Below are 11,785 nucleotides of genomic sequence, written 5' to 3'. Positions count from 1 at the left end.
TAGCTGAAATACAATCAAGGTCAATCATATAAAGATCATGTAAAAAAGCCTGTTCACTGAAACTTTTTAAGGTCCTCTTTGTGATGACACAAGTCTTAGTTCTGTATTCTCACATATCTCACATAAGGAGCTAACAAGGAAAGCATCCTCTGGGGGCATGGTTTCCTGCCTGTTTTTCTTATCCTGAGATTGAACACATACAGCAATCATGATAACAGCTGAAAACTCTCTCGGGGGTAGAAAGTTTGGCATTTGTCTATCAAGTATTTCAAGACGGATGAGCAATGGGTAGAGACTTCCATTGCGCTAGAGTTAGGACAACATTTACTGTTGATGAAGAGGCATACACCTCCCCCTGTCAATTTTCCTGAATCCAATGTCCTGTCCACTCGGTGAATGGAGAATCCATCGAGTTGGATTGCCATGGGGGCAAGGCCAAGTGTTTTTGGGACGGACAAGGCCCCTGACTGTGTTTTGATAGAGCCATAATATTTTGACTGCTGAGTGACAGAGGGACAAGTTAGTGTGGTTTTTAAGGTAATGTTTTTGTTCTTAGATGTCATTTGTACAGATTTAATGTCAAAAGTATTTTCATTGTATTACCTTTTGTTAAAGTCATGTAGTTTTATACATTTGAATGTCAGACAGCGTAATCTATTTGTTATCATAGTAAATATAGTTTTTTTTCCTTAAATATTAAATATAATTTTAAAATGTACATTCAGTGAAATGTTGCTGATACACCAACACCAAATGTGAAAAGAGATATAGTTCTTTACATTGATTTATGAAATTGACAAACTGTCTTTCCCTTCAATTGATTGTGATGACAACAAAACAATATTGGTCTAAGCTATTGTATTTGGTGTAGATGCAGTGCAATGGAAATGGTATACTGAACAGTCATAGCAAGTTGGATGTGTTTACAATATAACTCCTCTGTCAAGCTGAAGGTGTTTTTGGCACTGACATATTTTTTTTTAAATAGTTTTTTTAAATTTCATAATTCACCATGAAAAGTGATGTCCATGAAATGTCTCTTATTAGAGGGCTCTTTTTGCAAATGAAAAATGTGGAAAAATGTATCAGAGACCATCTTTGAATGCACAGTTGGATTTATTACAATTTGAGTGGTCAATAATGTTGTAGGTTACATCTCAGTGATGTGAAATTACATATTTTCTGTTATAAAAGTTACAGTATCTGCTCCACCACAGCACTACATGCACTGCTCAGAGCAGCGACAGGCCACATGGGCTTCTGCCTTCTCCATCAGGTCCACACTCTTCTCATAGATGCTGCTCAGACCTTCAGAGCGGTTCAGGTTGGAATCTGTAATAGGAAAGAAAGTAAGAAATTAGGAACTGCAGATCAGTATTTATTGGATACATCAGAACAGTATGGTGTCTTCAGTAAAACAGTTGTCCATTATAGACTCACCGACGGGCAGGCAGTGGAAACCGATGGTGATGGGGGTGGTCCTCACTGGGAGGCATCCAGGCAGACAGCGCAGCACAGGCTCAACAGAGTAGCATTTGGACTCCCTGTCATCAACAATCACCTGCTTCTCCAGCTTCACAGACTCGAGCTTCATGAGACATTCTGACATAGAGAGGTACAGCAATAATATGTTAACTAAGTGAACTGACATTTGTAATGCAGCATAAGCGGTGGGTTAAGACTTACCAGACCCATCACGGCAGCTATCAGAAGGAAGCACCCAGGAATGGGCAAAGCTGACTGAGCTCTTGGTCAGGCGGCCACTGGGTGTACGGTACTCCTGTCTGTGTTCGCCATCAGCCTTTCCACAGAGTCCACAGGTCTGTCCCTTCATCCAGTCCACAACTTTAATCTGAGTGCCAAAATCACACAACAACTTAGAACAACTGTAGCTTATCTATTAGTACCCTTCAAACAAGTAATACGCTATTCATAAATTTAATGATACAGTATTATTGATATCATGACATAAGATTCCAATCACCTTCCATGAGTACTTATCAAAGTAGACTTTTTGGAGACCATGGCTTGGGGCATAGAGAGACACACCTTCACCCTTCTGTTTGATCTTGATAGAACCTTAGGCATGAAAATAAACAATGTTGTAGTTTATGGATGAGGCCATTTTCTATTATCTTATTACTGCAGTACATTAGATTATTCTAGTTATTATGATGTTGATAAATAAGGTTGAAGGAGCATGAGAAACCTGAGGGGTCCTCGTATGGGAGGTTGTCTTTGGAAATGTCCATTCCATTGACCTTCACTATCACATCATTGTCCTCAGGGTACAGGTCAACATCACTGGAAGTGTCAAAGATAACATTTCATACATTGTTATTGATGGAACTAAGAAATATATTTGTGTCAAAAGCAATTGTTTTCTAAAACAATACTCACATGTCAGAGATTTTCACATTGATGTGGTTTTGTTCAGATCCGTGATCCTTCTTCAGCAGAACCATGAATTTGAGCTCTATGGTGCAATCCTGAGCCAAAACTTGGTAGCAGGAGAGAGGCATGTTGATCTTGTACTTCCTGTTGTTAAATGTTGTCAATGTGTCTCTGACCATGCTACATTTAACTGGAAAACAATAGTGTTAATTTATACCTTCCTTGCCTTTTTTAACGTTGTACTGTGACATTGTTTTGTTTTTTAGTTTTTTTATTGTTTCTGCTTACCTGCGTTGACTTCAGAAAACAAGTAGTGGATTTTGTTAACAATGTTGTCATCAAAGGGAGAAAGATCAGTCATAGACTCAAATGGCAGAGAACAGGGGAGGTTCACACCCAGTTTATACAGTGTCATCTGTGATTTAGATACACAAATCAGAAACAGTCAACCAAGAGAAGTCTGGAGAAATAAAACAGCAGAAAATGCTATTGTGGGAAAAACAATGTTCCTCACCTTGGGTGTTTTCAGAATGACATCCAGGGTCCTTTCAGATGTGGCAACCACAGTGAATTGAATCTGTTTCTCACTATTTTTGTCTTTTTGCATTGGAACCAAGTCAGCCAGGTAATATGGGATGTACCCAGGGATGAATTCAGACACGCTAGAAGAGAAAAGGTTACACAAATCAGAAGTTGTTCTTGATTTGTTCTGTAACATTATTCAGCTATCACTAGTAAATAACAAATGAGTAACCGTACATCCTAACATAGCGCCAAACAGCCTTGGGAACCTTGGGGAGTTTGTCCCAAGACAACCTCAGACGAACTGCAGGGCTTGGACCAACAAGACCAGTCTCAGCAGTGATAAAGGTGTTATAATCCTTGCACTCTGCCCCCCAAGCAATCTTGGCCTAATTAGGAGAACAAAATAAAGTGTACATTTTTTTAGTATACATTAGTTGTTATTGCTACCCACGGTACAAGCTAAACATTAAAAAAATGATCAGAAAACTTATATTGTAGCACCATTTTACAAGATATTTGATCTTACAGTGATTTTGTGTTTGCTGAGCAGAACACCATCAGCACACAGTTTCCAGGTGTCGTTCTCATCAAGGGCAGCCATAATGATCTGCAGTCTGGAAGTAGCTTTGTTCAAGTAAGCAGTAACCTGGTATCCCTCTATCTTATGGTCAGCTCTCACTAAACGGAAGAGGATGATCACCATAGGGGCAAGTTTATTGCCAAGGAATTTGTCCTGAGAAGAGAAACACATTTTAAATCTTAATTCATCTCTGCGCTCTCTCCCAATGGCACACAATGAAAGAGATGATAATCTTGACTCAAGTTATGATGGTGAAGTGTCACCTGCTTGTAGATGGCATGGAAGCTAGAGGCACTGCTCTTGCTTCTGGAGATGACATTGGAGGTGGCTTGAGAGTCCTGCAAACAAACAGCAAAACCCAGGGTATTTACGGAAAAACTTTTATACAAACATTTATTTTTGTCAACCATACCGTAGATGAAAATTCCTCAATATTGTACCTTGTGATTCTTTTTGAATTTGCGGTCGTTGGGGTTGTAAGGCTGGTCTGGGCCGTCAGGCTATTTGGGTAAAAATATTAATACATTTAATAAATTCTCTTCACATTTTTAACATCTATGTATGTTTGCAACAAGTCTGTGCCTTGTTTGTCAACTCCATAAATATCTGACTCAAAGAGTTTGGTGACAAACAGTAGCCTTACCTTGGAGATGCGAGAGCTGGAGGAGCTGGAAGAGCTGCTGCTCTCTGATTTTCTGGATCTAGAGCGGGAACTACTAGAGCGAGAGCTGCTGGAACTAGAGCTGCTGGAACTAGAGGAAGCTCTGGTGCCGTTCTTCAGATCAGGCAGCAGAATTTTCTTGAGCTTCAACAGTACAGTTTTTCCCTCGGGAGCTTCCTCCTCTTCGTTCATGGTGATGACTTTGATAATCTTTTCTGCAGCCTTGGGTCCAACTTGCACTTCAAACTCCAGCCTCTCGATGGCGGGTTCAGATGCTGCTAAAAATGGAATGCATTACAAATAGCTAAACAAATTGTTGCAAGTATATGCTGAACTTGGCTTATTACCAAATGAATGCTTACATGGTTTCACAGAAATAAGGACTGAATGCTTTCCAATCATGTTGTAGAAAAGGGTGTTTCTGATGAAGGCAGCACTCTCTGAGGTAAATTCAAAGCATGCTTTGACTCCAAGCCTTTCGACACAGATTGTCTCCTCAAGATGGACTACAATTGCCTTAATGATGGGCTTGAAGTTGGATGGCAAATCAGAATAGATGATCTCAGAAGATCTTGACTGAAAAAATGATATAAATTCACAAAATGTATCAAATGTCTGGGGTCTGTGGTTAATCATTTCTGATTGGCAATGCTTATGTGGATTTAGTTTTGAACAAGTATTTCATACAAACTCACCAAACTTCCAGCAAAAGAGGCAGCAGAGTCTGCAATCATAGATGTGAACTTATCCCTGGACTGCTGTGTGCTTCTTGCTACTCCTTGGGCAGGAATCAAGGGAGTTATTCTCTCGGCTGGGACATCCTCCACATTTCTTGCCACAGCAAAGGTCTCAATGCTGTTTGAAGGAACATAGATCTCAAGAAAACTGTACGTCGGCAGCCGTGTTAAAAAAATATGAACTTAATTTAAACAGCTATTACATCCTCTTTTCTGACCAAGAAAAAGATTGCCCTTACTGTGCGGCAGCAATATGCTCAGGAGGGGAAACAGGGAAAGCTTCAAACTTGAAGTTGCCATTAGCGATGTCAAGCTGTGCTGCAAATTTTGCAGGGACAATTGTGCGGACCTTAGCTCTTGCCATAATAGCAGCCTGGATGAATGCAGTGTTCACTCCCATCACAGCAAATGTATGCATGACAATGCTACAGGAAGAGGAGACATTTGTTAAATTTACCAAGATTTGTGGTATTAATGATGTCATCAGAAAATATTGGTCTTATACCTACCTTGGTCTAACTTCGGCGTGTAGCTCAATGTTTGTTTTCAATAGCTGGGCAGCATGGAAGGTTTCAGGCAGAGCAGGTGTCAGAGTGGCACGGACTAAGAACATAAAGATAAAAGCACATTCATATGGGAGATCAGAGATCTAGCGAAGAACTACTAATTACTAAGCAAGAACTATTATGATATAGTTACCATTGACGTATGCTTTAGCGACAGCAGCAGTGTAGTAACTGAGCTCCATGGGCAAACCAACAGCGGTGGGGAAGATGCGACGCACCTCTGCAGCCAGCAGGGGCTTAACATACTGGAAAGTTGCTCCAGCCAACAGTGCCTTCAAGGCATTTTTTCCCAAAGCGTGTGCAGAAGGACTGTTGGCAAGCTGTGGGATACTATTAGGTTTAGCTGTTTTGTCCCTCAACTGTGAATGTTTTATGAATACTTTTGGAGACTATTAAGTTATATCATCTGTTGTACCTGAAGTGCCTGATCGATGATGGACTTGTCGATGTTGGCAAAGGCAATTTCCTGTCCAAAGAACTTCACATATATGGAGGCTAGGGGCTTTCTTGTGCATAGGGACCTCCAGTCAGACAGCTGTGGATAGATGAGTAAAGCAAGCCTGATTGATGAATTTCATTTTAAAAATCCACAGGGATTGAAGCAATTTAAGATAAATGTGTAACGTAGTGATTGTTGATACTTACAGCCTTAATGACACGCCTCATCTTGGTGATCCTGTCAGCATTTTCAGGAGCTGGGGGTAATTTCAGAAGAGCCTCCTGGATTCCCTCAGTTCTCACTCCAACCTAAGGGGCAAACATTAAGCTTGGACAGTTTAAAAGTGTTTTAAATGTTCTCAATCATTATCATTTCAAGGAACTTTGAAAAAAAATGCCTTTACCTCAAGAACATCAGCAGCTGCTCCAGCAAAGTAGGTGCGAGCTTTGGCCACGACAGTTCTGGGGAAAAGGGTGGCAGCATCGTTGATGTAGAAAGCACTGGCAGCAGCACCAATCCTCAGGGGATCTTTAAAATGGGGAAAAATGACTGTTAATGATTGACTTTGTTGATGTTTAGTGAATGACGCTAATGGGCCAGTCGTTGCAAGCCAAGGAAGATAAGAGGAGGACCTTACTGGAATAGGCATCCAGGTGGATGGCTTGACTGAAGTGGCAGCTCAATCTTCTCAATTTGGTGCTGAGCATCTTGACAGCAACATTGCAGGCAGCAGCACTAAAATGAAGGAATAGTAACTATGTTATTAAATCTGATTCCATAGATATTGAGAGAGATGTAATGACATGTAAAGGTGAAAGAGTGCTCTTACACTGAGGCAAAGTCAGGGGCGGTGCTCCTGGTCAGGGACTTCATGTGAGAGTAGGTGAAGCTAGCCACCTGCAGATTGTTCTCTGTTTTCAGAATGCTAGCTAAAATAATCACCAGGCCCATTGGGGGCTTTGTCTCAAACAGAACAATGCAGGCAAGCATGCGGAGCTCTGGGTGGAGAGCCTTGTCCATGAACAACTGCACAGCAACTTCCTGGACCTATTTCACAACAATAATGCAGACATTTGAATGGACTTCGCCAATGAGAATGATGATGTTGTCATTTGCAATTTAATGGAGGGACTGTACTCGCCATTCTAGGCTCCCTCTTAGCAATGTTCCTCAGGGCCAAGACTGCATCAGCCTGGACTCTCAGGGGCAGAGCAGCAGCTGCAGTTCCAAACACGGGCAGGAGCTTTGTGATTGGTTTAATGCTAGCAGGATGGCCAGCATTACCCAGAGCTTTAAGAACCATGGAGAGTTCCTCAAATTTGCTATTAGCAACAGCCTGAACAGCAAGTTCATGGATGGGCTGTGGGAAGACATGTACAGTAGATATGTTTGAATAACCTCAATCAGTAGATCATCATATACATGAGATGACATCTACCTCTTTGAAGAGTATCCCAATAGCACTGACTTTGCTGATAAATATTTTTTTGAGGGAAAATATACTTGATACGATTGTGATATGTTGCTATCTCACCTAGCTATCGTAAGAGCATCTATCTGTTAAGTGACTCAAATGTAAATGATTATAGGAAAATACATCCAGTTTACCTTCACAAGTTCAGCGGGGCAGTTGGGATATTCAACACAGTATTTGGAAACCATGGTACCATAACCAAGCATGGCGAGCTCACGTAGAACTGGGTGTGTCTGAATCTTGTGGTTGAAAGCCAGGCTCTGGTGGTGAAAAAGGTATTGTTTTGAGTCATCTTTATATAATTTCTTTCAAAATATTGAGGAGATAGGACAGTGTAGAAGGAGTAAAGTGGGACCAGGATTCGCAACCAGACGGTTGCGAGCACATATGTGACCAGCTTCAAAAAGCTAGACTAGACTAGACCACCTCATGCTACAATTTTTTGTAATCTTAATGAGGAAATCTATAAGAATGCTTAAACATCATTTAAAGGTTTACTTACTTCAACAAGCTTGACAGTCTCCAGATCAGCAGCCACCATATGCACAGCGGCAACCAGAGCCTGAGCAGCCTCAAAAATAGTGATGTCACCAGCCAAAAACTTCTCCTTGATGAATCTCACAGCCACTGATCTTCCGATGGAGGGGACAGCATCCAGGATCCAGTGTCTGAAAAAAAAGGTTTTCTGTCATTGTGTCTTTGTTTGAGCAATTGAGCAATATTTTTTTTTTACCTGTAAGCTGGTTTGGCCTTGAACTCAGCCCAGATGGCATTAATAGTCTCAGAGCTTGCCACGCGCAGGAGCTGAATAAACTGCAGAAACTTAAGAGGAGCATCTTCATGGACCGGTGCCGTGTTGTATGTGACCAGATGATTCAGGATCTTCACAGCCTAAACAATTATAATGAAGTGCTTGTATTAAACCTTTGTTATCTTTGGCTTTACATATTGTCAGGCTATTGTATCAAATAATAGATAGAGTCATTGAGTCACTGTACCTGAGCACGTGCGTTGCTGATCTTAAGGAGCTGAATGGGCATCTGGAGAATCTCAGTGGCAAACTCATACCGGATGGATCCACGGTGAACATAGTTATTATCGGGGACAACAATTGGATCCTTCTTGATCTCAACGAAAGTCAACATTTGTCTGTGAAAGGTAGTTCATGGGAAACTTTTAAACCTATAAGCTTAATAAAATGAAAATGTTTTCCTTTTGTACCACAAATCAGTCAACATACTTTGCTTCCATTTGGGCAGCTCCTGACATCTCATTGAATGGTGTGAACTGATGGAGCTCAGTAACAGTGGCCTCCAAGATCAGAGCACCATTGGCAGCGGGCTTCATGAGGTAGTTGTAAGTGGCAGCTCCCATCAGGGCCTCCCCTCTCTTTTTAGACAAAACACAGAGTTGTATTGTTATGGGAAGTGTTTCTGGTTATGTTTTTCCAACCCCCAAAATAGATATTTATGCTCATACCTGCCGGCACTCTACACACTTCTCTGTGTAAGCCAGACCAAAGTCCTTCATGATTCTCTGCTGGCAGTTATTGAGATCCTTGCTCTTGGTCAAATGGATGCGCTCTGCCTTGGCATCTTCCCTGATCACATAGTGGGTCTTGCACACTCCCTGAGCTCCAGCCTAACACAAAAGAGAGCATGAGTGAGGAACTCAAACATTGCTTACTGAAACATGTTTTGCATCTACATATGAACATATACAAGTTTTACCTCCTGCAACTCATAGACGTTTTGTGTCTTCTTGATGTTGAGCTGAAGAATGTTCAAGATACCTCTATGGACATTCAGCACTGTTTCAAAGACAGCAGTGGGGGCAAATACCTTACCCACAACACCCTTGGCATACTCAAACTTGATGGGAATCGAGAACTGAGCAGCCAGGGCTGAAGTGAGTTTTGCAGCTGGGACGAAAGGATCTTTGGGCCACACACCACTGTACTCAAAGATCTCAGGGTTCACAAGCTACAAGAAGATATCAATTGATGTATTAGTCAATGTAATGGACATCACATTAAGATATTGTTTGTGTCGGAACTTCGTATATATTAAATACCTTCAGCAAGTAGGTATTCTCTGCAACTGCACTGATAAGAACTTTGCTGATTACTTTTACTCCAGCTCTAGCCAGACCCTCCTCAGGCAGACCACCCAGGAGCAGTGCCTCATACTTGTACACATAGGTCTTACTGGCAGCAAAATCAGGGGCTGTAATAACAATCAAAACATATTTGATGATCAACTGATCTGAGAACTGGTTTTACTTAATTTATTCAACTAGAAAAAAATGCAGAAGTGAAACTACCTAATAAACATAAGTAAAAATCCATAAAAATAATATGTACTTACCAAAGTTAACAGATTGACTCGCTACAAGATAAAACAAAAATAATTGTCACAATATGTTACTGAATGTTTTTCAAAAAATGTCATAGATACAGATTTGTACATTTCAATATTTACATAACTTAATTATATTTACATGAAGTTAGTTATAATATCTGCACTAGAATAAGACAGAAAAACTGTACTTACCCACAAGGGCTAGAGTCAGTGCAAGTACTACTGCTCTCATGACCAGTGTGATGTGAGGAACAACAGTCCCAGTCCGCCTTTTAAAGAAATGCTCTATCGACAAAAACAATCGTAACAAAATATATAATTAACTAATGTTACATAAGTTGAGATCAGTATGTGCTAACAATAAAGCCTGTTGAGTTGGTTATCACTAGTTCTGAGGTGGCCACATAAAGGTTAGGTTAACCTGCCCCACTGCCATTTAGCCCTTCACAGATCAATGTCCATCTAAGTCAGTTCTTTAATGAAAATTATCTGGAGAATCACGTGTTGTTTTATCCAACAAGGTATGTGTACTACAAACTTAATTTTTCTTTAAATATTACATTAGTTATTTTTCTCTATTTATCTGATAGACTGCATCCAATTTGTTGAGTAGAGTGTTGGAGGCTATTTTGTAAATGACATCGCCGAAGTTGAGGATCGGTAGGATGGTCAGTTTTATGTGGGTGTGTTTGGCAGCATGAGTGAAGGATGCTTTGTTGCGAAATAGGAAGCCGATTCTAGATTTAATTTTGGATTGGAGATGTTTAATGTGAGTCTGGAAGGAGAGTTTACAGTCTAACCAGACACCTAGGTATTTGTAATTGTCCACATATTCTAAGTCAGAACCTTCCAGAGTAGTGATGCTGTGCAGGCAGCGATCGGTTGAAAAGCATGCATTTGGTTTAACTTGCATTTAAGAGCAGTTGGAGGCCACGGAAGGAGAGTTGTATGGAATTGAAGCTTGTCTGGAGGTTAGTTAACACAGTGTCCAAAGAAGGGCCAAAGGTATACAGAATGGTGTCGTCTGTGTAGAGGTGGATCAAAGAATCACCAGCAGCAAGACCGACATCACTGATGTATACAGAGAAGAGAGTCGGCCCTAGAATTGAACCCTGTGGCACCCCCATAGAGACTGCCAGAGGTCCGGACAACAAGCCCTCCGATTTGACACACTGAACTCTATCAGAGAAGTAGTTGGTGAACCAAGCAAGGCAATCATTTGAGAAACCAAGGCTGTTGAGTCTGCTAATAAGAATGTTGTGATTGACAGAGTCGAAAGCCTTAGCCAGGTCGATGAATACGGCTGCACAGTAATGTCTCTTATCAATGGCGGTTATGATATCGTTTAGGATCATGAGCGTGCCTGAGGTGCACCCATGACCAGCTCTGAAACCAGATTGCATAGCGGAGTGGGGATGCTTTAATAGTGTTATGCCCTGTCCTAAACCCTGATTGGTTTACATTCAAAATACATATATCTGGAAAAAAAGGAGCAAAGTTGTACATTTGCCAAGAATTCTAGAATCTTAGCTAGACAAGGAAGCCTTGAAAAGGGGAGATAATTATTAAGATCACTACTATCCCCGCCCCTATGGAGTGGTAGCACAAGAGCTGATTTCCATACTTTTGGAATACTGTCTTTCTTGATCATGTTTAATAAAACTGGAAGAAGATCTCTTTAGGGATTTGACAGTTTTCCAAAATGATACACAATGATTCCTCAGTTGCTTAAAAGCTTGCCAGTCCGGGCCTAAGCCTCTGTTCCTGGCCTTGGCCCAAGCATCATCTCTATTATCCCTATTATGAATGACTTCTATAATAATAATAATAATTTTGGAATGTACCAGGCATTCAATCTACCTTTAACCCTTTTTTTTACTGTAGCTGTAACGCCTGGGGTCATTTGGAGAACACACACTTCTCAGCCTTGACGTATAGGTCATGCTCCAGCAGTCTACCAAGCACCTTGCGTACCAGAGACACATGCGCGGCGCGGGTGGCGGAATAGATCGGAATATCATCGATATAGACAACCACACCCTGCCCGTG

General features: G+C 41.0%; 1 protein-coding gene across 1 annotated transcript; it reads right to left on the bottom strand.

Moving 5' to 3' along the window:
* Positions 1–1,097: 1,097 nt before the first annotated feature.
* LOC110521009 (vitellogenin-like) lies at positions 1,098–9,968 on the bottom strand. The gene is made up of 34 exons (XM_036969084.1): positions 9,929–9,968; positions 9,743–9,763; positions 9,450–9,601; positions 9,107–9,358; positions 8,856–9,017; positions 8,617–8,765; positions 8,375–8,525; positions 8,110–8,267; positions 7,879–8,044; positions 7,511–7,636; positions 7,044–7,262; positions 6,732–6,949; positions 6,540–6,637; positions 6,306–6,430; positions 6,109–6,210; positions 5,879–5,998; positions 5,597–5,783; positions 5,407–5,500; positions 5,137–5,322; positions 4,856–5,015; positions 4,523–4,736; positions 4,143–4,438; positions 3,940–3,999; positions 3,763–3,837; positions 3,446–3,652; positions 3,154–3,305; positions 2,909–3,056; positions 2,683–2,809; positions 2,401–2,584; positions 2,210–2,304; positions 1,985–2,079; positions 1,687–1,852; positions 1,441–1,602; positions 1,098–1,332 (listed from the first exon to the last, which is right to left on the bottom strand). The coding sequence occupies exons 1-34, from the start codon at positions 9,966–9,968 to the stop codon at positions 1,220–1,222; spliced, it is 4,980 nt and encodes a 1,659-aa protein (XP_036824979.1). The 3' UTR covers positions 1,098–1,219.
* Between the last annotated feature and the right edge of the window lie 1,817 nt (positions 9,969–11,785).

Source organism: Oncorhynchus mykiss, chromosome 30, assembly GCF_013265735.2.
Source record: "Oncorhynchus mykiss isolate Arlee chromosome 30, USDA_OmykA_1.1, whole genome shotgun sequence".
Taxonomy (NCBI): Eukaryota; Metazoa; Chordata; class Actinopteri; order Salmoniformes; family Salmonidae; genus Oncorhynchus; species Oncorhynchus mykiss.
This window is presented reverse-complemented; position numbering and strand designations above follow the sequence as displayed.

What these genes read in the sequence shown, in the direction of transcription:
- LOC110521009 (XM_036969084.1), bottom strand. Translation starts at nt 9,968, where the DNA reads ATGAGAGCAGTAGTACTTGCACTGACTCTAGCCCTTGTGG. An exon ending in CACGCCGAAGTTAGACCAAG is followed by an intron (nt 5,323 to 5,406) that starts GTAGGTATAAGA and finishes CTCTTCCTGTAG; the next exon opens with CATTGTCATGCATACATTTG. An exon ending in TCAGCAAACACAAAATCACT is followed by an intron (nt 3,306 to 3,445) that starts GTAAGATCAAAT and finishes TCTCCTAATTAG; the next exon opens with GCCAAGATTGCTTGGGGGGC.